The sequence below is a fragment of the Temnothorax nylanderi genome, unplaced genomic scaffold (assembly GCF_030848795.1).
Source record: "Temnothorax nylanderi isolate EJ_2023f unplaced genomic scaffold, tnyl_v1.0 TNYL_tig0214_pilon, whole genome shotgun sequence".
NCBI lineage: Eukaryota > Metazoa > Arthropoda > Insecta > Hymenoptera > Formicidae > Temnothorax > Temnothorax nylanderi.
Genome location: NW_027249276.1, coordinates 147,077 through 172,632, shown reverse-complemented (window position 1 = coordinate 172,632; position 25,556 = coordinate 147,077). Strand labels below are relative to the sequence as shown.

Below are 25,556 nucleotides of genomic sequence, written 5' to 3'. Positions count from 1 at the left end.
ACTTCTTCACGACAGTTTCGGTATCGTTGCGCAGCTTTTTTACCATATATAATACCTGCGTAACGATACCGAAACTGTCGTTAAGGACGTTCTCCGGTCCTTATACTAGAGAAAATCGATTTTCTTTAGATTTTCTTGAAACTGTGAATATACGTTAATTTAGGTGTGCTTTATGCGTGGTATAAATTTTAGTACCTCTTCCGGTATAAAAAATAAAGATACTGAGCCTCAAAGTTTCAACTTTTACTAATGAAAAGGTTTTCCAGGCCAAACGGTAAGAGATACGAGGTTGGCCAAGAGGACCAAAGTTGCTCCTCTCGTCGAGTTCTATAAGGAAAAAATGCCAAAACTAAAAAAAAATTAAATTAAAAAATTTTTTTTGAAACTTTGAGGCTCAGTATCTTTATTTTTTATACCGGAAGAGGTACTGAAATTTATACCACGCATAAAGCACACCTAAATTAACGTATATTCACAGTTTCAAGAAAATCTAAAGAAAATCGATTTTCTCTAGTATAAGGACCGGAGAACGTCCTTAAGGAGTTAGAGAATCCCCGTGCTGGGTTCTGAAAATCTATAGTGCATGTGACATATACTATAGGATTTTTAGCACTCGGGTGGGAATCCGAACGTAGCCTAAGCTGTTTCTTTCTCACTTTTCCTCTCTTTTCGTTCTCTCTCTCTCTCTCTCTCTACGTTATATTTCCTGCATTTAAAATAAAAGAGATAAAATATATAAAATACTAGCTGGTTACCCGGGCCACAGTATATACTGTATATACTGTATATACTGTATATACTGTGCCCGGGCTTCGCCCGGGAGTCGTTTTTCTTATAATTATATATATAATTATATATATAATATATATTAAACCAGTGGCACACGGTGCATGTTTTCCTGCTGGATTGCTTGCAATTTAGTAAATTACTATAATTGCACCACTCAGCACTCGGGATTTCTAGTAATTTACTAGATCGCAAGCAATCCAGCAGGAAAACGTTGAATAAAAAGAGATGAGCGAAGTACAAAAAAGTTTAATTAAAGAAACCCAGTGATTCATTGGTCCTGTTCCCTTTTCTCTCTCAGCTACGCTTTTATATTTTTTATTTATTCTCTTTCTCCTTAAAATGCCAAATTATATATTTTATTTTATTTCACAAAAGGAGTAATATCTGCAGCTACGAAGAAGGAATTCGTTGAAAACTGATCCTATATAGGCTGCGTTCGGGGAGCGCGCTATCAGCGCTATTTGCTTATTCTATCCTTGTTTTACACCTGATGAGCGATAAAGATAGAACGATGCAATAGCGCTAAAGCCCGTATCAGACTACGGATTGGGATTGAGATTGGATTGAAATTTAATCAATCAGAACAGAGAAAACTGATCTCAAGTTTAGTAAACTTTGCTCTGATTGGTCAAATTTCAATCCAATCTCAATCCCAATCCGTAGTCTGATACGGGCATAATAGCGCGCTCCCCGAACGCAGCCATAGTATATTCCTATTCTTATGGTTTGCAGCTGCACTATGTTTTACCATCTGCACTCAAAATGAGATAGACAGGTGATAGGATGTTGGAGAGAAAAAGAGAGAAGATGAAAAGTACATGTACAAAGAACAGACCTTCCGTCATCATGTATACAACACTTTGATAAGTATCATCGCGATGGCGGCATGGCCTGCCGATGATTGGTATCGTCCCAATTTCGCCTTTTTTCTATTAAAACCTTTTCTATTGAATTAACGATTTCTATTAAAATACGGTTTAGATTGTAGAAGTGATGGTGGGATACTTGATGGCGTTGAATTGTTCGTCCTAACCTCAAAGCTCGGGATTTACAATGTCGTCGACAGAGTACGCGGAGCTGAAGGTACCAAAAACGTAATTTTACTTTACAAAAGGATGATAGGGTGAAGTGAAAGTATATCTTTTTGTTATTGCAGCGTATCGATGAGTTATTACAATGTGGGATATGCTATGAGTACATGGACACTAGTGTAATAACATCCTGCTCCCACAGTTGTGAGTAATTTTATAAAGGAATCACTGTTACCTGTTACACATATATCCCATATCTCGTAATTTTAGATTGTTCCTTGTGCATTAGAAAGTATCTGCATTACAAGACCCAATGTCCAATTTGTTCCGAGGAAACATACGAGAAAGATCTGAGGAAGAACAAGCTCTTGGATGAGATTATCATTCATTATTTAAATTTTAAAGAGAAACACGACAAGAAATCTCATAATGAAAAATTATTGACTGCGAAGAATGATAACTCTGAAATTGTGTGCTCCACAAGCAATTTTGAATGTAAGAAAGAAGATGTTCTTAATGCAATCGAGGTATCACATAAAAGTTGTGATAGTCCAACACTCGCGGCTGATAATACCACACCTCGTGGACGAAAGGATTATCAGCAAGATGTATCCACTCCTAGCACCAGTACAGATCTTAGAATACCTTCAATGTTTACGCCGAAGAATAGAAAGGGTTTTCTAAAGGAAGGACGTCAGGTAGTTACGTGTCCAGTATGCAAAGTGGAAGTGCCCCAATGTAATATAAATAGGCATTTGGATGATTGTTTAAAAAGGGAGAATACAAAGGATCAACCGAAAAAGTAAGCATCATCTTGTATTGTTCTCTCAAGCTTTTAAAGAAAATTACTGTGTGATCTGCATTGGAATATCTTAATATTTTTTGAATTTTTTTTCTTTAAATACATGCTCATTTCCAGAAGCGAACCAAAACGTAAACCACTGCCAAAGTTAGTGTTAAGTTTAATGAAGGATAGTGTCATACGAAAGAGACTGAAGGAATTAGGCTTATCGTCTCAAGGAGATAGAAAAACATTAGAGAGTAGATTGCAGAAGTACACGGTGCTTTATAACGCAGAATGTGATAAAACACATCCTAGACCTGTCCCGGAATTAATTAAGCAATGTGAAGAAGAAGAGAATTTGGAGAAGAAAGTACAGAAACCATCAAATGTAAATACATTATATTATACATATCAATTCTGGACATTTGTTCTTAAATTTTTTCTAGATTTTAATATATTAAATTTTTACAGAGATTAAATGTCAATAGAAACACAGACCATAATGTTATAGAACAACAGAGAAAGAAGTATCGTAAGTATTCTCAAATTACTTAAGTAGTTGGAATATAAATATTATAAACTCTCTTATTTTTTTTTCTTATTTTTAGTGGCTACGAATAAAGATAGTTTTGACCAATTAATTGCAAGAGTTAAACATGACGATAGTTCACAAAAAGTATCTGTTAGGCGTAATATATTAAATAAAGAAAATTCAGATATTTCACATAGTGATCGTGTTACAGAAAACGATTCGACTATTAAAGATGCTCAGAAAACTGATTTTTTGCCACTGAATTCTGCCAATTATATCGAGGATTCGGATTCGAACATATCTTGTCCTTTGCAAACGTATGTTAGCGATAATCCCATGGATTTTCTAACTGTCGAGTTAGCTTCCTCGTCTGACGATTCCATCGATCAATGTGCTTCCAATCATGATATCTCAAACCATCTAAATAAAACTAGTCCGGATTTATTTAATTCTACTATAAAAACAGAAAATATAGAGATCGAGAAACTACCTTCTGAAAGTATTTTAACACATGAAGAAATAACTTTTAATAATCGATCAAGACAGTGTAATGTTTTGGAGAATAAAATGGATATTGACAACAAGAGATCAGTTTCTGAAATAACCGAAATAGAAACAGAAAATGGAGAACAAACTAAATTATTTAAGAAGCGTAAAAGTGACACGAAGTATAGCTCGGATAAATGGGTTGCATATTCTGAGCCTAGAGATAGATGGCAGAAAGAATTACACAATGAAGATATAGATTCAATTACAGAAGATATCGGGCATTTTGATGAAGACAGTGACAGTCATATTGATATTCAGGAAGATTATGGTAAATAATTCCTAATATTTAAGAAAATCTAAATAAAAATCATTTTTCTTTTTAGTTATCCCTCTATTAGAACGATTAAAATCTTCATGAAAGAATTTTGATTTTTATAGAGAGATTAAAGCACGAGCAATTAAATAAAGCGATGGAGTATGCTTCTGGCAGCACAAAATCCGAAAAAGAAAACATGAAGGCATTGGACAAAGATCTAACAACTTGGACTCCTCGGAAACGGGAACGCGAAATGGCATTTGTGTTAAGCGATGAAGAAAATATTGCAGATAGGACGATAAATGCTAGGAAATCACCTCGGCTTGGGCTTAGCGAAGTTAAGGGATTTAACAATGAAAACTTCAGCGAAACTGCGCGGGATGAAGAAAAATCACAAAGTGAGAAGGAGCAGTCGCAGGTAATTCGAACGAATAATATACGCAATTTTGCGAGAAAATCTGTTAGATTGAGAAATAAAATGAGTAACGAAGAAAAGAAAGTTAAAAGAAAATTAACAACATAAGTTGATATATAGAATTAAAATAACTGAATTCTAGAAATAAATCATTTTATATATCTTGTTGAGCATTATAAAATGTTGAGCATTATAAAAATAAGACATATTAGATTAAAATAAGTAATCTTTTGCATATTCAATTGTTGTATATATTTTTGTATCCATAGTGCCTTTGATATAAAACAGAAATACATAATATTTATTTTTTAAGGCATTATGAGAATAAAAATTATTTTTGAACAAATAAAAATAAAAAAAGCATTATATTACATGTTGTTACTAAATGTCATTCTGCTTTCTTATGTGCAGTATATTTTATAATTTTGTACAGTAATATATTATTATTTGCTTTTTCTAAGAAATTTCAAGATTATTTGATGTACTTTTTTTCAATATTGTAATATATTTTGGACAATTTTGATTATATAAATATTTACATTTTTTATGTTAATTACGACTTAATTGATTAAAAAATGTAATAAAATTGAATAAAAGTTGAAGAAAAATGCGTGAGAACTCGACGTATTTGCAATATTTCCTATCCACATATGTATTTTGTTATGTCATTCCAATGTGTTGATAGGAAAAGTACCGAAGCCGTTACCAAAGAAACAATTTTATTGAATATATATATATATATATATATATATATATATATATATATAATACTATACCAAACAGGAAAGGGGGATTAAACGATAAAACGATCGGCATAACTTTCGATAAAACTTACATATCTCGAATGTATATTCATAGATACTAACAATAATTTAATAAGCTTAACGTAATGTCAAAATATAGCTGCTCGTTTCTAACAATTGGTTACACAGTAAAATACTCGTCTTTGATATTACACAACTTTGATATTAATACAACTTTGGTATCGATTTATACAATTGTACAGTTAACTTTATGTACATGCCGTGCAATTCACACGATAAACTCGTCTAAGTTCGTAGATTTACAGCGCTAACGTTCTAAACGGAACGACTATCACATTCATTACATATTGTTCTCGTCTAATTCTTACTTAACGTTATTGCACTGTTATAGATTGTTAAACTTCATATCGTGCCGACACCTCTTTCCTCGCTTGCACGCGAGATGCGTCATTGCCATAGGAACGTAAATTTCTCTACGGCTCGGGAAGCGTCGTTGATGTAACAATGTAAATGTAACTGGTTCGTGCTTACTTTAACAAGCTTCTGCCTCTAGCTCCCGTATTCAGCGTTTTATGGAGCATTTACCGTTTAATAGAATGATCATTTCTCTTGCGATCTTTTGACATTACATGATTAAGGATATACATACATAAGATTAGGAAATACACGTTTCCAGGCATAAAATATCTTTTTCCATAAACAGATTCGCGCAGTTAATAGTAGTCTCTGTTTCGCTGTGGTATGGCATCGCGCGAGGTAGTTACTCGAACGTTGATACATCCCTCAAGTATACGCTACAAGCAATTCTAGCTTTTATCCCGTGCGTAGTTATCTGCCGATCTTCTTGGGGAAGATCGAAATATTAGAGATGCGTGAGACATTATCTTACAAGCAGTAGTCACAATTCATTTATCGTCAAATTCATCAGCGACTCATTTACGACTCACTCGTTTCTGGCGCTTACGATAGATTGTCTTTTGATTCGCTAAGAGACCAGAGATAGTAGCCTCAAAGAAGTTAGATATTAATACGACGAAAAGACTGTCTTCGCCGCGAAAAAGGCCAATTGTCTCCTAGTATTTACGTTATAGTTAAATTTATTACTTTATTTATAAATTTATTTGATCAGTTAAACAGTTAAAGAGAAATTCCTGAAAATAGATTATCTCTTTCGCTTGAGTAATGAAACTCCATCGAGTTTCCTTTATCACACGCTTTAATTGCGAATATTAATTATTGTAAATTCTCATCTAATCACGAATGGACGAAGTTAAAGCCAAAATGTTAATTACCTGCCTCACGATAAATTTATATATTTCACGTGAGATTTACTTCTCGTGCGTGGCGGCGCGGGGCGAGTAAAATTAATTAATCCACATTTTTTATTCGTATGAATTCGTGGTAATAGACGTCAAGCTCTTTCGATAAAGTTACACTTTTTGGAATAAAAATACAGTATTTACACGATACATGTTTTTAGCGTAGCTCTATTTTCGAAGGAATCGGAAGAGGAACTGCTAGCATCTTCGGAAAAATATAAATCCAATTTTAATTTTAATTTTAAGTTGAACTATTTTAAGTGTATGTCAGGGAAAAATAAAATTATATATTATTAGCGTCAAATTCACTTATAGATACTTCCACTATTTAATTTCTATCCTTCGCGTAGAATTCTGTATTTCTCTCTTTTTTTAAGATAAGTATTGGTGGAATATGTATGATTTACAAAGATATGTAAGATATATACTGCAAGCTCCCAAGTAAGGTTTTTCTTTTCACGCTCGTGAACGTATTTAAAAGAATATTTTTTACAGCTATGTACACAACATATATCGTAGTTTCATAAAAAAAGATCAAGATTGTTTTCCCGATGGATAATCGATAATTGCGTTCCGACTAAGCCGACCACGTCTCGTTTTGCAATATCGTTTCTCTCTAATCGTATTTTGATTGATCCGTTTTGATTCTCGAATTCGATTTCGTTGCGAGAAATACGCATTAATCATAAGAGAATGTCACTTGTCGTGAATATCACCGCAAACTATCGGGAATACTATTAACGAACGTCGATAATTGGAGATCGAAGAGATTCGAACTTACGGGAGAGCACTTCGATTATTCTATAATTAATGCGCAATCTGTCACGTCGGCATGTCGAATGTTCTTTTTGGGATAAATCGCGTTGTCATTCGCTCACGTTCCAGCAGACTGCAATCGTAAATAATATTGATTTGCGGATTACGTTACCAGATTGACTGATTGCGCGCGAAATCCGGGACCGAGAATTCAATGCGATGCCTCAGAACATCTTAATCACGTCTCCGGCATTTAGTTCCCTTTCGGCAGAATCCCGCAAGAACGAGTGACTCCTTATCTTCGCACATTCGTCGGGGGGATGTTATCTGGATGGCATCTGTGAATTTTTCTCGACGGCAGTCTTTTGTAATCGACCGAGTCGAAGACGACTCTTTTTTGCGGTCGAAGGCGAAAAGCACTGTCTTTTACAGAGCGAAATTATCTTGCGAAGATACTGCTTCGTGAACGATCTTCGCCGTTGACAGTCGCGGGTTTACTCTTTCTTCCGACGTCGAAGATCCGCCAATTCATGACACCTCTTATTGTACTTTCTTCTTTTATAATCTCTATCTATTTCTTAATAATTACTACTTATTTCTACTACCTCTCATTATCCAAAACTTAATGAACGTATTATTGAAGGAAATCAGCGTGTTTTTTCCTGGCCAAACTTTCTTTACGCTGGACTCGCGTCTAAACCAAACTCGCCATTGCTCGTTGATAAGGAACAATATATCAATCAGATCGTCTCTCTTTCCGTTTTTCTACTTCGATCACGCACTGGACTAGTGTCACGTTATATTATTCCGTTTGGATTTCCTCATCACCGTGATGCCTATCGAGCCGCGTATCTTGCGCAACAGATCTATTATATCAGCTGTTGACATGTGTTCCACGCTCTCCTCGTTAACCTGAGGAAAGAAAAGACGATTTTTTAAATTTCAAAATAAAATAGCCCCAAGTCTATGTTAATCCCTTTAATTCTAAAATTACGCGTTTCAATAAATATTATTTATCAGGAATATAAATATTGTCGCAAACTTGTGATCGAAGTTGTGAGCCATAGATAATTAATATTATTTTATCGCCAAAATATATTTAATTCAATAATGATCGTGAAATCTACGCTCTATAAAGGGAAGATGTGAAGAAGTGGAGGATAAGCTTGACGTCCAAGACTCACCATCAGTAATACATCACCCTGCCTAAGCCTGCCATCCTTGGCCGCGACACTGTCAGGATGCACGACCGATATCACCGTACGATTTCCTTCCGGCTGCAAACTAAAGCCCAGCCGGCTGTTCCACCCACGCGTCAGCTCCACCATGAACACCTACAACAACGAGAACGGATTGCGCAACATTGCGACGCGACATCGATAATCACGTGTTCCAATGGTAAAAACAATCAAGCAACAAAGCGAATAACGAAGCGTTTGTCGGATATTAAATTGAATTTTTGCATTTCAACATCATTTCAAGATCATCGCGGGGATCATTTATTGCGAAATTAGGATCTCGCAAGATCTACTGAATCCGATCCAGCCAGAATCCGAAACTAGATAACGGAAGCTTGATGTCGAGGGACCAACCTCGCTGCCTTGTTCAAGGTCTTCGATAGGAGCGACCGAATCCGTGATGTCTTTTCCGGCCCCTTCCTGGTCGTGCTGAGTGCCTTGATCCACCTCATCGTTTGGAGCGAACATCACACCCTTCCACTTCAATAGCCCCTTGCTACCGCCCGGGTCGTCCGTTCCCAGGATCTTTCCTGCGTGACGCGACCGAGTTCATCGGGTTAGAAATAACGTCAATTGACACCCGCGAATGCTTCGTTACTTTCGCAACGATGTGACCGTTATCTTATCGGTCTCTCCCTCTAACGCGCTGATTTGGTTTCGACGATAGTGGCGCAAAGTAGACAGCGCGTATATTCGCGCGATTAAAATTGATTCTAGCAACAATTGTAGAGAGCTTATTTTTCCAATTAATGAAAATGAAGCTTATAGACTTATATATTAATGAGTTTATTATATAATAGCTTTAATATATTTAATATAACACATAATATGTATCTCTACGTGAATTTAATAAAGATTTAAAAATAAGCTCTTTAATATTAATTTATTTATAAGCTTATAAATTATAAATAGATAAGGTAACCACCTCTCAAATAATCATATTAATTATATGAACTCTAAGATTTATATGAAGCATTAAATAAAGATTACGTAAGTATTAAGAATTAAGACGGCTGAAGATATTGAATGTAAAAAACAAACTAAATCAACAAGACACATCATTAATCAATCAAAGTTTGATCCTATTAATCTATCCAATCTCTCGGACGGGCAAAACGAGCAACAAAACGCAGCATAAAATAATTACCCGGAATGTCCTGATCGCTCGAGTGTGTGGCCTTGCTCTTGGTTCCAGCCGGGTCGCTGCCGGCGCTGCCGCAGGCTGGATTAGCGCTCTGATAAGCTGGATTCTTGTAGCTGAAGGCGACGGTGCTGGTGCTGCTGGTAGACGAGAGCACCGGCGGCATCGAAGCCGGCTCGGACGGCATATCGTTGTCGTGCTCGTCGCTCGACAGCACCGTCACGCTCCTGTCGTCGTTGTAGCTCGGCTCGGCCAGTCGACCGCGCTCCGCCTCGGCGAGGATCACCTCGTCATCCCCGGGATATTCGCCGTCCGAGTCGACGCTGCAAAATTGGAAATGCGGCTTACCCTGCGGCGCCGACAAATCGAGGAAGCGAGGCCTGGCCACTGCATTGTTCGACACTGACTTCGACTCGTCGTCGTCGTCGTTGTCGTCGTAGATGTCGTAAAGCGGTGGCGGATCGATTATGTCGGTCGCAGGTGTGTTCGCCTGGGAATTGGTGATTTGCGTCCTGACGGAGCACTGGTCCGAGTCTGACGTGGTCTCCGCTTGGCTACCCGTCGACGATGTCGTTTGCATGTCGCGCAACTTGCTCTCGGGAGTTTCTGTGGCAGGGAGAACACTTGTCGTGAAGAGATTTTGTCACGAAGAGACTCGCCGCGAAGTCCTATCAGGATTGCCCAAATCCCCCGGGACTCAAGATAATTCCGAGAGACAGCTCGGCGCTGAATGTTCTGTCGTCGCTTTAACATTATCGGAAACTTCTGAAGTAACAACTGATGTTCGCTAAGCCTTCCAATTTTGTACATACCAATCCCCCCAACAGAGTTTCAAGAAATATATAATTTACAAATTATTATCATTTCTAGATGTTCGAAAGAGAATTTATATAGAATTGATAAATTTTCATCATCTAGTTAATTGCTCTTAATTATTTTTTAGCTTAAATTACTTTACATTTTCTCAGCTTTATCAGTCCATTTGCTTCTTTGCGTGTCTGTGCATGCTGTTAATTAATTATTTACCTTGATCGGTTTCGGCAGTGGGAGTACGCGTGCCGAGTCGACGTAGTCTTCGGGGCGAGTTGCACGACGCACCAGGTGATTGTTGCTTGCAGTTACTAGATCCACTTGATGTACCGGGTGACAGCTTCCGAACCGCCAAGTCACACAGCATATCCACAGCTTCTTGTCTATTGGAAAATCACATGGAATATAATGAACTACAATTCATTATATAAAAGACCATAAACGTCGTGTCTTAGCCGGAAATGATCATGTTAGCAAAGAACGTAAAATATGAAACGCAAGCGTCCGCAGTCTTTTATCAATAATATTTTCTGTTGCCATAAAAGAATAAATTGATTCGGTTACGTTACTGAAGAAGTGGATTGCGCGTAATGTAAAAGAATAAAGAAATATCCACAATAGATAGAATCATATCAGATTTGTTATTAAATATTCTTTTATAAGTCAACGTATAAACAAGAATCAAATAGAGAATGAATATATAGCAACAAAACTGAGACCTTTATCTGTTTTTCTTAATATCTATTTATATATGTTTAAAATGATTGTATTATATATTACATTTCATCTGCCTACAGACATTCTGATTTTATCGATTTTCCTTTTATTGCATATTTTACTCCAATATTAACATCCATATTTTAATAATGCTTTTTATTTATCAATTACTTTAATATTCTTAAATTTCAGAATATATCATTCTGCAAATGCAATTACTCGTTAGTAATTTCCTAACTTGCAAAATTAATTTTCTCGAAAACAAAGTTTTGCGCGAAAAAAATTCAATTTACATTTCCGATGTATTCTTTCATCTAAAATCGTTGTTTTTTCGATTATAATATTATTAGTTGTAGCACATATTCTGTATAAATACATATGACATGATGAATGATTTAATATCTGGATTACCTCAAACTCGTACGTGGCGGACGGAGAGGATGATCGGGTTCGGTGGGCGAGAGCGCCGAGACCGGGGTCTGCGCCAGATCTCGATACAGCCGCAGCTTCACCGTCGGTCCACATTGTCGCAACAGCTGGACCGCTTCCTCGTGGCTCATCGGCGACAACGGTGCCCCGTCCACCGCGACGATCTTATCACCCGGCCGGATTCTGCCGTCACTCAAAGCCGGTTCTCGGACCAGTGCACGCACGTAGTGACCCAGGGCACTGCTGTCCGCCTTCCTCAAAGTGAAACCAAGGCTGCCGGCAACTTTTGTCATCTCGATGTCAAACTCCTGCAAACGTAAGTTGCGTTCGCCGTTATCTAATATTATCTTAAACATACATAATATTATATTAATTATATTAATTGGAGAATATATTAATTCTTTGTCGATTAATTTTTTTATGTTAGTAGAAAACTGCATGAAGATATATTTAATTTTTATTTTCGCATTTAACATACGAAGATCGCTTATTCTTGATTTATGTTAAGTAATCGCAGACTGTCATCAAATACTTAAATATTCCTTTGATAACAATCCAACGTCAAAAGTGCTAAAAAATATATTTTTATAACTGCGTAAAAAATATACATATTTATCGGGATGCATGTATGAATTCCACGTGCGGAATATCTGACTGCACGTTTTACACATATGTTTCTCTTTAGAGCTGCAGCACGCAACGTATGTAATATGTACGTTATTGTTTATGAGTATTACTTCAAGGATCGATATTAAAGTTTTCTCAGGAGAATCGAATATTGGAATTAATATGTAATGTGTATAGGAGGTTATATTTCAAGCTTATTGCTTTATTTAATCACGTAGTGAGTACTGCAGTTCGAAGGAGAATCACGCCACGGCAATAAATTAAGTTTCAGAGAAAAAATGAGTCTCCATAAATAAAATTTATTTCAGACAATCTGTAATTTGCATTAGTATTTTTTATCACTATTCAAAGTGGACCCATTAAACCAATCATTTATTTAGTTCATTGTACTATATGTTTCTCCGGGGATAGCTCTTCGGAGCCAAGTGTCGCACGTGAATAATTATTTGTCTATACATTACCGTGAGGAATTAAACACTGTAATTATTATTTCTATCATCAAATACGGATATTGTTCCTTCATAATATTCATAACATTCATAATTAATATTCAAAATTAATAATCTCTCTTTGTTAAAATTTATATTTATTATCCATATTTATACACATTGTTAACGAATAACACCCATAGACCACAACATTGATAAAATTTGCCTTGAATTAAACTCTATTATTAATAATAATAAAATAATTATCAAATTAATAGAGGTCTACGTTCATTATAAGTTAAACAATGTCAGAAGGTCAATGGCCAATTTACGAGCAAAATAAGTTGTTTAAAATAAAATCTAGTTTATTTACAATAATCTATTAAAATAATTATTTTTAGGAATAATATACGCGATCGATGATATTAAATAATTTTTCCTATACATATATGAAACCATAGTATTTTACATTTGTCTACAGAATTATTTAGACTCTAGACAAAAATAAAGGACTAAATGCTTTTTAGATTTTATTGAATCGTTTGATATTTCTTATCCATTTATTTATTCATCCTAGAAACGATGGCGCGACAACTGTGTATACTATATTCATGGAGTGTTTAAGTGGAGCATTACTTACACCGCAGGGCTCGATCTGCAGGGGCGGCAGAGGGTTAAGTAAACGTAACGGCGGCGGCGGCTCTCGCCTTGCCGGGGGTGGCGGCGGTGCACCGGGTGGCGTGACATTACTCTCTCCTGGAAGCCGGCACACCACCAGCTCGATCGTGCTGGGCGTCGTACGCAGAACTTCGAGAGCCTCCTGCAACAAGTAGCATCGAAATAAGATTATGCGCGGGCTCTGCCGTAACACAAAGATAATATCTCTCGAAGTCACCGCCCCGGCGACGGCGTCATCTTTTTTAAAGACGTTATATGGTTTCCGGTGGTTCGAAAAGCTAGAGCAGGCCGTATTCTGGTGGTTTACAACAGAAATGAAACGGAATGACGATGGGCTTCGAGAAGGGAAACTTGATGATGTCTATGTATTAGGTGTGCTGAAATATGTGGTACAACCTAGGGGTTTTATAGCTCAAAATAAATCAAAAGTCCTTCTCTCGAAAAAGAATTTCTCGACAAAAATTCATTTTATCATTTCGATTTATTTTCAGCCGTAGAATTACTCTCTTCCTGGTTATACGGTCATGTATTTCTTCCCGCCCTGTACGTAAGAAATAAATAACAGATACATTTAGGAAGACTTTGATGTTGTTTGATATTTCTTTGCCGATAAAATTCTTGAAACTTTAAGGAGTTGTTTTTACATCTTCCTTTCGCAATTTGTTATCATGAATGTTCTGTATTTCACGACGTACTTAAAAATCACATTTCTACGTCATGATATAAATTTAAATTTGCTGCTTTTTAATTTCTTATCAAATTTACATTTAACGAGCAGCGAGCGTACGATTTTTTTTACCTCGCAACGACTGCGGTCGAACGCGGTCGCAACTATTTCCCGACTGGGTGTCCTGTAGCAAAGCGGAGCAATCGAGTTAAGATAAAGTCAACGTCTTCCGTAGTCGCGGAGAACGTACGAGAGTCACAGGAGCGTGCGAGTTTATGACGCGAGCATACGCGTTTGCGTACTGGCAAGGAGGAGGCAGTATTGCTTTTACCCTCGTTGGACAAGCTGCCAAGTACACGCAAGATAACGTCTATCCCTCTCGCCGGGGCTCGCGGGCGTAGCTGCATTATGCTAATCCAATGCAAATCTTCGCGAGAGCCGCGAGAAGAGCCCAAGGCTGAGGCCGCCAGTCGAGAACGTAGCAATCATTACTACCGAGTACGTAGAATATGTAACGATGTGCGTATGTGCGCTTTACTGCGCTGATCTGATATCAGTAGAATTTGTTTAGTGTGTTACTTCTTCTTCGAAAGCAGACATTGCTATATCCGTGTTATCAGCGAAATAAATTTTATAATTTTTATAAGAATTAGTGTAATTAGATTTAAATCGGCTGAATCAAAAGAAAATATATATAGTTTTTATTTATAATAATTTATTTTAGTTAAATATATATAGTTTTTATTTAGCATATATCAAACGGTTTTACGTAATATCTCATTTTGCGAATGAACTTCATCAACTCAGCATTTGCGATATTTATGAAATTATCGTTATACGTAGTTCGCAAACTAAGTTTTCATTTATTAATTCGATGCATTCGTAGTTAAGTTCGCCGTTCCGTTTCCGCCTGTCATTGATTTTCAATCAGTAGTTAATTGATTACTCACGTAATTGGTGAGGCCAGTTAGCGGGATCCCATTGGCAGCCAGTAATATGTCACCAGTTTGAAGTTTGTTGGACAAGGCAGCGGGTTGTTGAGGAAAGAGTCTTTTTACCCTGACGGGCCCCGCGGTGCCGCCTCCGGAAACGCTCAGGCCGAGACCGCGACTACTTTTCTGTAGCGTCACTCGGAATGTGCTCTCTGAAAATTATTTAAACATTTTTGCCGTGCTTTTAAGTATTTAAGTAAATGCTTGGATATGCACATATCTCGCTGAGAATATTTCGCATATCTGTTTCACTGATCCAGCTATTTCACGAACTAGACGTGTAAATCGCAAGTTAAATACAATTTTCTAAAAGCTGAAACTTGTGACTTAATTTTCATCCGCTACGGTCCATGATAAATTTACTAATTTTTTTAAATAACGGAAACTTGTTACGAAAAGATAGATAAGATAAACGCGACTACATCATAGCTTCGTGCGATGTAACGATATCGATTATAATTGAACACGGGCAAAGAATAGAACTTGTCTAATTGAAATTCTGATTTCTCGGAATTGCGTCCGGGGGGTGTTGGGTAATTCATCGTTCCCGCTGGAGTGACGTATGGTCTAATATCTGGTAGCAGAGCTACAATAGGAACAATTACTTTCTGTCGCAGTGTTCCGTGCAACGCTGCGGTGCACTGCGTGCATATTTCAACCGCTGCAGCAGCTTTCGCGGGATGCACCCGCTGTCGGTCATAATTTTCGTGGCACTCACTCGGAGGACATGTTTCTGAAATGTGTATAAACACGCGCGCGCGCGCGCGCGCGTTCTCCAACGTAGTTGGCATTGCACATCGTCGAAATTCGCTGACGACAGCGATCGCACGAGAGAGATTGTTTGATTTTAGGAACTTTGATTTTATGTAACTATGCCACGTAACTATATCCAACTATGCTGTTTGCGTTGCGCTGACGCTTAAAGCTGAAGTGTTACAAAGCGAAACGTTGTGCCACTTAGCGCCAATTAAAATGCCGCGGCGACCACAGCAAACCTAATGCAGAATTCAATTCATTAGAAATTCGAAGCGGCATAATGTTAAAGCAACAAATTTGCGATTGAAAGGGGTTAATGACGTTTGATTCAAGAGTTCTCGCTTTGCAGATCATTGAATATCGGAATAAATCTATATTCATCCCTTGTTATATCTCCTATCATACAAAATGTATTAATGTTTGAATTTATAGTTTAAATGAAAAGTAAATTGTTCCACATACATTATTTTATATACGATTATACATTTATTAATTTTTTACGTATTAGATCTACATCGCATTATAATCAAGATTTATTTTATTAACATATAATAAAATATAACAAATAAAAAATCGCTGATGTACACGTTTGATAGAACAAAACAAAGTGATCGGTTTCGTTTTATGGTACCCCATAAAAGACTCGTTTTAGCAATTCGAATCTTTTTTATGTGGAAATTAATGCGAAACGACTTCCAGTTCGGGATGACCTACCGCTACCGGATATTGACCCAATTCAGTTGACATATCGTGCGTATTGTTCACTTTGTTCACTTTGCTCGCTATTCAAATCGGAGCCTCTCCCGTGCTCCCTATCTTGCGGAGGGGTAATTTACGTTTGCCGCGTTATTGTCTAGAGTCACATAGTGTCACTCTTTCCAAGAGATAGCGAGAGAGAGAGGGGGGGGGAGGTCATTGTTGGAATCGCTTTGAAATTGCAGGGCTCACGTTCAATAGATTCCTCGATCATTTGCTAAACGCCTCCCGAAATTGGACGGGCAATTCGACGAATCCGAGAGTGACGATTTTCCTATGTCACTCTGTGTCACGTGCGTACATTGTTCCACCGTGCACACGACTATTACAATTAAGATCACAGTTGCTGATAGAGCGGTTGCACTTTGGAAACTATACTAGCCGAAGAGCGATAATTTCTGTGCTTCCGTGCATTCTAAAAGTGATTACGGTTTAACTTTAGTAAGCAAACTACAATGATAAATTCTTTTATATCATCGTGCATTAAAAGTGAGTATATCTAAAAGTACATTAATGAAAAGACAAGCATGTATCTTATAATTATTATAAAAATTAATGTATACGTGTGTGCGCGCACAAATTCCACTAAATTAGCAGTTAATTTAATGATACATCTTCATTAACAAATATATTATTCATAATATACCTCATTACAATTATACTATTCAAATTATATAATTAACTCTCAATTATTAATCAATCTGGTACCACAAGCAATCTCTCGGGCATTAATTAATCATAGCTGCTAAAATGTCATTCCTCTATTCACACATATCTCGTGTAACTCTCTCGTATTCTCTCAAGAAGCAACTAGAGATATCAACTGGCTGTTAATTAATCAAGACTGTCGGTAAGACTCGCGACGCCAAATGAAGCGGCGTAAAGTGTGTTCCGACGCGTCTCGAGTTGCACCGCCAATCATGACGGTTTATCTCGCGATGCAACTAGGAACAAATGCAATGTTCGGTGCATCCGTATTTTACGTCACGTGAGGCGTACCGCACCGCAAATACGCGAACCACCTCCGGTGATCTCGCGTCTCCCTCCGGTCTACTGAAATAAATGCGAAACGTTGAGGAGAAGACGTGCATATCGCCTCGCGTGGATCAGACGCGTCCCTCGAGCCGCAGGCTAACTCAACCCCCAAATCCACATGCATCCTCGGTGTCGCCCTACATCCGCAGACAGTAAAAACCATCCGATTAAGGAAACAATCAGTTATACGCGAGGGCGGACGGCCGTTTAATTAAGGCTACGTCGGCGTTTAGGTTGGTCAGCGGATTGTAACGGGCGGACTCGTGAAAGAGGATGCGCCTCTCCGGGGGGGGGGGGGAGGGGGGGAACGGGAGGTACGTAGAAACGACACGACCCAACACGTATGCAACGTCCGTTATGGAATCCATTACGAGATAGCAGAATGCCGCCCGCGCTCTCCGCGATGAAGATACCGATATTTACGGCTCTAACGAACTCGCTACTGAAGTATATTCGCCGTTACGTTGGCGCGAGGATTATCGCCCGGCGGAGTTGGAGGCTCCCTTTAAAGTCCCAATCCCCCATTCGTTCGATAATGGAATCGCTCCTAACGTAGCATAGATAATTCTCCAAATTGCGTAATGGTAAGTTATTTCTGTTCGAAAAGAAGCAATTTGGCGTCTGTGAAGAAAAGAAGATGCGCTCCCTTTTACCTCTTAATAAACGCTTCAATGTAATAACTGTTAACTATGGAGCATATTGCAATTTATACTGCAAAGAAGATGCATCTAATGATGGGAACTTAATGATATTGTGCTGATCTAATATTATAGTAAGAGAAAGAATGAGAAGTTTTTATATTTCTCTTTCTTTTATATTTTATTCGATATCCGGGAGTTCGCATAGACGATTTTTAATGTTTATACCGAAATGTAATTAAAATCGTGAAAAGAGAGCGACGGTCAATGTCCGTACGGTTGGCCGTAAAATGGGGCCTTCAAAGAGCGCGATAGAGCGTGCAAACGAGACGAAATGTTGTACAGAAGTACGAGTGTTTCAATAGCCCGGTGGTACCGGTCTTTAATGCCGGCTTCGTTAGTTGCAGATTGCCTGTGACACATTTTTCCTCTTTTACCCATCGTCCCCTCCGCATCCCCCCGTCACTCTTGGTTTTTCTCGTCATCGACATTCTAGTCCGAGGTTGCAGCTTTTCATCAGCGAAAAATGCGCCGTCTAATGGCGAGCGCGGCCACTTCGGAGCAAGAACTCTAATGTCGTTAGCTGGCCGAACAAATACGCACTTAACGAGCGACGTGTGTGACGATGTAAACCGGCTCGTTATGCCAATTTTAATATCTTCAGCGCGAAGTTTCTTGTCGCCGACGGCTGTTTGCAATTTCACGTAATTTTGTAATTTGTAATTCAATAATTACGCGTTGTTAGATGTTTTTGTGGTGATCTCTCAGGAGAGATGAGCTCTTCTTGTAGCTAATTCATCCACAGCGTAAATTTATAACCGTCTATACATATATATATATATATATATATAATTAAAGTTTTATATAATGCAAATCTAATGAAATTTTTAGCACAAAAAGTTTCGCTTGAGAAAACAACATAATATTTTAGTTTTAATACGATTTGTATGACGGAAACGATATATTATTTTGAGTTTTAATAAGATTTGCAATAAACTCGTGGACGCAGTGGATAGGGTAGTATGAACTTCAAGTTACAAAGATGAATTAAGTAATCTTGTGCGAGAAAACGAAGGATAGCCGGCAAAGGGAGCGGCGGAATGCAATTCCAGTTCTAGAATTTCTGACAGGCCGATATTTCAACTATTTGGAAGGGTAGTATCTGCAGGCCATTACTTTTCCACGTACTGCTACGGCCGTAAGATACCTCGATAAAGACGAGACCATTATCTCCGAGGCTCCTACATTCAATTTACCGCCGCGGTTACTGTTATCGTCGGCTACACGCCGCGAATTCGAAATTATTGGAATTAGTAGCCTCGTCGCATGAGATTTTTTACACCGTGTTTGCAAGTACTCTAATTTATATAGATGCTGAAAAATCCTAGTTATCGTAGAATTCGATGTCTCCATAAGAGAAAAATATGAGTTCTTTATGCGCAATAAACATATTTGTAAAAAATTAGTTATAAAGATTAAACGTTATTTCTGTCATTGATTTGTGCTTCTAAATCTTTCTTAAAAGGGGCAAATTTAATTAACGATCGTATGTGTGGAGCAGTAATTCGCGTTGAGAGAGTGTACGACTTGCCAAGAATTCGAATGATTACGTACGAAACCTTGTTGGAAAACAGTCGGATTTGAGAGAGTGGGCTAGAAATATCTCTGTAAAATTTACGATTCATAAAAGGACGATGGCCGAATAAGCGGTTGGCGCGCATTTAGCTCCCCCGTGGCCGGACGAATTTTGGAGTATCATTTATGAATCAGGATGAAGCATAGCCGGCCCATGTTTATTTAAATTATGCCACCACGATTTTTCGGTTAGGTTTCTCGCGTTACATTTGTAACATTAGGAATTAACTTGAATTACAATACGCGCGTTAAGCGCGTAATCTGTCGCCGAATGTTCTAATAATAAAGTGTCTCATTGCGACGATAAACGCCGGAGATATTTACACTGCAGTTAAATTAAACACCGATAATTGTATCTTCGTATTGCAGACAACTTCGCAGAAAGACCCATTAGATTATTAACGCCGAGATACGATGTGGTTTAATGAGATTAGATCTCAAACGGTTGCCACATACATATACGTATATCGCGACGTATGTATGTTATACATGCCGATCGCGTGACGCTGGATTGAATCACTTGCACGGTCAGTCCATTCGGTTAATTAACATCAGCAAAAATAAATGTTAGTGGCCGTTCACTGGTAATTACAAGAATGAAATGTTGCAAGCCATAAATTTATCAGATACTGCCTTTTACACTTTCGGCGAGAATAGCTCGGGAATATACCCGACGACTCATATTAGCTGCGGAATCGTCACGATGGCTAAGTCTAATTGCGCCAATCGCCGTGCCTATCTCTCGATCGATCTCGGGCGATTTTACTTTTTTGCTATCTACCTGCAACTCCGATAATTATCAAGGATCACTTTGTTCCGAATTGAGGCAAAACGGGCGCGATAAAACGAGGTCTAGGTCGTTAGTGTTGGATTATATTTCCGTCATGGAGCCGGGTCAATTTTCTCAGCAGTAATTAAGCTTCGTGGGATACTCGAGGAATTAATTAATCTTATTCGGTAGTACGAATGGTTCGATTGACAAAATTCGTTTTCTTTATTCAAATAATAATTGCGATCAATTAATATAGCTTTTAGATTTAAAAGCTATTAGTCGATCGTGATGACGAGTACCTTTCACTGAAATAGAAGTTATCGTCATGTTTACTGCTACCAACGGTCATTTTATTTATCAGTTTTAATTTCTTGGCAGATATATCAAAGTCATATATCTCAAGAAACGTAAACTCCATCTTAAAAATACCTCACAGTAAACATCTTTCTCTCTTAAGTAAATTTTATTGAAAAAATAATTCGTCGATAAAATTTTAAGCTTGTTATAAAAATAAAATGTTATATTAGGAAGGAAGATAATGTAAAAGTCTAAAGAATATACCTTTGTGTGTGTAAATTCTTTGTCAATAGAATGAACTAAAGTTTAAATAAGATTTTTTACACATTTACAATTTTTACACATTTTACAAAAGCCACAAACTCAACATTGATGTTTCCGCGTTGTGCACACGTTTCTCCCGTTAAAAAAAATATTCCAAAAGCGCCATAACTCGTGGTCGTTTGCTTTTTAACACACGTCAGTAGCATATGCATCTGTGACCGAAGCGCGATTCGAGTTTACGCTCGCATAGGAGATTTATCGAGAGATATTTCGTTTCTAACGAGACGGAGGGAAGTAGCGAGTCTTCAGTTCGCGTCACACGTGGTCGCGAGATATCTCGTCTGTCATTTGTTACACGATCCTCTTACGCTCGCGCTCATACATCGTCGTAAAGACGTTCCGCCATTTATCAAGTCGGCGATCGTAAATATTGAACGAATCTCGGGATACTCGTGGCATACCAAAATCTGGTAAGAGTTATCTCCAAGAAGAATAATCTCGAGAATTGCATCGAAGTATAACGCATCGTATGAGATTGAGAGAAAAATGTTCGGTCCACGGAACAGCGACCGTGAGCTACCTAAAATTTTTCTAAGATCGACACGCGTAATTTGTCACACACGAGCGATGTGTCTCTATGAGTATTATCATAAACTATCGAGAAATAATAAATTTCTTGATAATTCTGAAAAATTGACTTTGCCTTGCAAAAGTTACAATGTCTAGAAAAATATTTTTAACCCTTCGCAGAACATGTGTAATTCTGCTGCTTTCGTCGAGCAAGTGAGTCTTTTAGGCCAGTTAAGATTTTCAAGCTGCAATGTAATAATGCTATAAAAAATTTGAAAAAACTCAAGTATACTTTCAAAGGCTTTAAGAATTTGTTTATACCGTTATATATACCTGATTCTTGTTTGGGGTTTTTTTATGAGTCCGTAAAGTCTCCGTAAAATTTGAAATGGAAATATCGAGTGGGTCTTAAAAGCCCCACTTGTTCTGCGAAGGGTTAATATTAAATATCGATGTAACAAATTTCTAAATTAATACTCTATTAAAAATATTCGAGATTTACTAAAGTTTTTCTTACCTGCTGGCATTTTTAGCGTAACCTTGCATGTAACAATTATATTGTAATATTGCAAATGATAAAGCATAGAAATTAGATGTACAGGTGTCACCGATGAAATGTTCCGTGAATAATTCACGTCATTTGTCCCGAATTGGCGCTATTACATGATTTATCGCATTGCATTAACGTTACGAGTGATGCGTGACGTTACGTACGTCACCGTAATATTAATCCTGACAGTAAATAATTACGTTATCGCACTGCGTGAATTGAGAAGTCCGTCTTCTCTGGCGCGTAAATTCGCGGAAAATCAAGGAAAATTACTAGTCTCGGGAGTGAAACTGAAATATAATTTCTTCTCGCTGCCGGAACTGTTAAGCAGCCATCGACTCGCAGTTCTTTGCGTCTCGTATGTTTTTGTTCTCTCAGGAATGTTTTTCTCATAATGTAATAAAGAATCGTCTGCACGTCGGCTGGTTATCGCCGCAATTTCGTTCGATCGATACGTCCAAGTGGGACAGGAGAACGTTATTAAAGCTCCGATGGCTTTTCCGTATAAGCAGTGTAAATTGTATAGAAGGAAATACATATATGGTATGGATTAAACTCGAATGAACACGATATTATCACGTGTTATGAATTGGATATATTAAACAAAACGTTCTCGTTTTATCGCAATAAAAAACGTTATAGACAAAAATTCGATAGTCGTGTAAAGACATTTCGTTATTATATGGTAATAAAAATACGACTGTTCGGAACGAATGTCGCATACCTAAACTATGCAAGTTATGCTATTCATGATTAATGCTGCCCATGCTAACGCTAATGCGTTTTGACTTATTCGCGCTTTAGTTTCTTACGGGCGAATATTGCATGGGAGAGATGCGCCGTTCTCTTTTCTGATTATAAACTAGCGAAGCTAAAAAGAAGAAGTCATCACGATCGTGCGCTTTGCACGGCGAACATAAAAATGGTAACGGAGAGGAAAGAAGGGCGGGACCTCGCGGTGGAATATAGGGATGGGGCATTAAATCGCGATAACGCGATCGCCATCACGCCGACTATAAATTACCCGAAAGGGTTGAAAACACGCGGTTAAACCTGGAAACCCGACCGCCGATCGGAAATCCGGTTGAGTGTTCCATTGACCTGCTCTCGGCGGTGCTGCGCTGTTAACACACGTTTCCCGTTATCGCGTCTCGTGATTAATGATGCGCTTTATTAAACCGCATCATAAAGCGGCGACGAGAAAGAGTTAAAAGTCCGTGATCCCATCGGCAACGACGAACTTTCGTACGCTTACCGCCCTTAAATTATAATAACGGTCGAGAGCTGCAATGAATTGATAATAGAGAAAACAGCGAACTTGTTGGGTTATTCTTGACGCGCTGCCTCGATAATTCATGATAATTGTGCAAAGTCGATTAATTGTTGAGATCCCATCTCGAAAGAATAAGAGTTTTTAAATAATCACAGATCCTTTCTCGTAAAATATCGACTTTACAAATTTGTCGTTGTTACATAAACCGATCATACTTTGTGAAAAATTTTGATTAATCGTCATTCGTCAGAACTTGCGGATAAAAGAACATCCAGGGATTCTTCAGCATCCTTTGAAAAAGAAGTTTACTCTGGCCTCGTTTCCGGCAATTTTCAGTTATAAGCTTTTATTGTTATGTATCAATTAAAAGTCTTTATTGTAAGCTTATTACACGAGGCGTCTTTACATGTCGACCATCTTGGCTACTCTGCCTCTCCTACCTCACGCATCTCTACGCGCCCCCTATTCCCTAGCTCGCACGACAGTACACCTGGAAATCCCCAACTAAACTATTATTACTATTATTACACAACATTTATTTCGAGGAGCAACGCTTCGTTAAGCAAAAGCGCGCTGGTAATGCGGAGGAAATCGCGAAATAACCAAGCATGGAGAATTAAAAAAGAAAGCCGGGCGAACGCTCGCCGCAAACGGGAGCTGTATTGCGGTGCGGTGTCATCCTTCCTGACAGAGCTGGCTGTATATTAACTAGCGCAGCGGCGGATCGCAAATCGGAATGCGTTCGACGAAGCGCATTTATCGCGCCATGTTTCCAACATTCATTACCGATTCGCCGCCGCCGGACGGGGAAATCCACGGCACGCGATCGCGCGGAATAATGATCGACGACAATTTCCAGGGACGAGGTGTTCCGCGCACATAAGCGGTCCCGCACACACCGCTGACTCGCCGCTAATGCGATACGAGAGGGCATTAAACTGCGATAACGCGATCGCCATCAGTCCGGCAATGAATTACTCCGACGGGCGGGAGGGTAACAGGAAGGCGGTCGTACCTGGAAACCCGGATGTCCGCAGCTATTCCGTCGGCGTGCTACTCAGGGTCGAGCTTCGTGTCGACGGCTCTCGTGAAGAAGGAACCGAAATTCTCCCGTTCCTCATTTCGCATAAATGAGACGGGACATGCAAGTATGATTTGCGGAAATTTCAAGATTTCTAAAGATACATTTTAATTGAGATTAAAAAAGTGCAAGCCCAGGCAGTGAAAAACAGAGGATATCTCTGATTTGCCAAGTTTGTGAAAATGAAGTTTGTGGCATGAAATTCTAGATAGAATTTGATTTATAGCATACGATCTTTCTTTCAACAATTTTTATATCTTTTTTATAATGATTTATATCCTTTTTATGTGACAGCGTTTTAATCAAGTTTACGTCATTTTCTTCATATATGTGCTAATTTTTAAATTTTATCTTTAAACAACCTGCCATTGTTCACGTCAAGTATACACAACAATTAAACGCAGTAATATCGATTGCACTTTCCTGACCGATGATTCTTGCAATGACTGCTAGCCAGTTCTCCTTTTCATGTATTAATTTCTATACATTTTTAATACAATTTTTATACAATTTATCTTCCAATTTAAGATACGTATAGAATTGCTAATACCGATTACGTTTCCGCGACTAATGAATCTCGAATTAATAAATGTAAATTCTCGTAGCCGGCCCTGGTGCCACCCTCGTGTAACAACAACCTGTCGGGAATTACTCGGTAGCCTATTCCGTGCGGTCGACTTCGGCGCGCACGCCAGCCCCGTCGAGTCCAAGAACCGAAATTTCCCTACCGTGGTAGCGCATCCGGCGATACGGCCGGCGAGGGTCGTCGCATTAGCTAGGCAATCGGCCGACGAAATTATTCATGCCGCATGCCGCGGCATATTACGGGCCGGCCACGTAACACACCACGTATCACGACACGCCATGCGACGTACCTGCGAGTCGGCGGCGGATTTCCTGACGAATTGCGATCCCCGCCACGCGCAGGAACGAGCCAAGGGTCGTCGATCGGAAATTACCTTCGTGCCAGGGATGGAGTCGGGCCGGGACGAGATTGAGAATTAAGT

The 25,556-nt window shown here is 38.5% G+C and overlaps 2 protein-coding genes across 7 annotated transcripts in view; one reads left to right on the top strand and one right to left on the bottom strand.

Moving 5' to 3' along the window:
- The first annotated feature begins 1,647 nt into the window (after positions 1–1,647).
- Positions 1,648–9,300, top strand: LOC139779200 (uncharacterized). Of its 5 annotated transcripts, XR_011719823.1 has the most exons (9): positions 1,648–1,872; positions 1,946–2,024; positions 2,091–2,622; positions 2,740–2,992; positions 3,076–3,136; positions 3,213–3,953; positions 4,064–4,359; positions 8,334–8,593; positions 8,678–9,300. XR_011719823.1 is itself a non-coding variant. In XM_071717489.1 (8 exons), exons 1-8 carry the CDS (start codon positions 1,843–1,845, stop codon positions 8,403–8,405), a joined length of 2,064 nt encoding a protein of 687 aa, XP_071573590.1. In that variant the 5' UTR covers positions 1,648–1,842; the 3' UTR covers positions 8,406–9,300. The 5 variants fall into 5 exon arrangements, 4 of the variants coding, with proteins under 4 accessions (XP_071573590.1, XP_071573589.1, XP_071573591.1 ...); XM_071717489.1 differs by having other exon boundaries at positions 8,334–9,300; XM_071717488.1 differs by lacking the exons at positions 8,334–8,593; positions 8,678–9,300 and having other exon boundaries at positions 1,648–1,693; positions 1,771–1,872; positions 4,064–4,722.
- Positions 5,059–25,556, bottom strand: part of LOC139779198 (uncharacterized) — a 102,578-nt gene continuing 82,080 nt past the window's right edge. Inside the window, exons 5-13 of one of the 2 annotated variants that reach the window (XM_071717484.1) lie at positions 14,881–15,074; positions 13,226–13,405; positions 11,513–11,838; positions 10,601–10,767; positions 9,982–10,180; positions 9,581–9,897; positions 8,788–8,963; positions 8,380–8,529; positions 5,059–8,107 (exon numbers count right to left, since the gene is read on the bottom strand). In XM_071717484.1, coding sequence (XP_071573585.1) covers positions 7,988–8,107; positions 8,380–8,529; positions 8,788–8,963; positions 9,581–9,897; positions 9,982–10,180; positions 10,601–10,767; positions 11,513–11,838; positions 13,226–13,405; positions 14,881–15,074 — 1,829 coding nt within the window. In that variant the 3' untranslated portion in view covers positions 5,059–7,987. Of the gene's footprint in view, positions 8,108–8,379; positions 8,530–8,787; positions 8,964–9,580; positions 10,181–10,600; positions 10,768–11,512; positions 11,839–13,225; positions 13,406–14,880; positions 15,075–25,556 lie in introns of both variants that reach the window. The other variant, XM_071717483.1, reaches the window with a different exon arrangement.

Bases quoted from the DNA above. Each gene is read 5' to 3' on its own strand.
- LOC139779200 (XM_071717488.1), top strand. From the start codon at position 1,843: ATGTCGTCGACAGAGTACGCGGAGCTGAAG. The intron at 2,623-2,739 runs GTAAGCATCATC...GCTCATTTCCAG, and splicing joins ACAAAGGATCAACCGAAAAA to AAGCGAACCAAAACGTAAAC. The intron at 3,137-3,212 runs GTAAGTATTCTC...TCTTATTTTTAG, and splicing joins ACAACAGAGAAAGAAGTATC to TGGCTACGAATAAAGATAGT.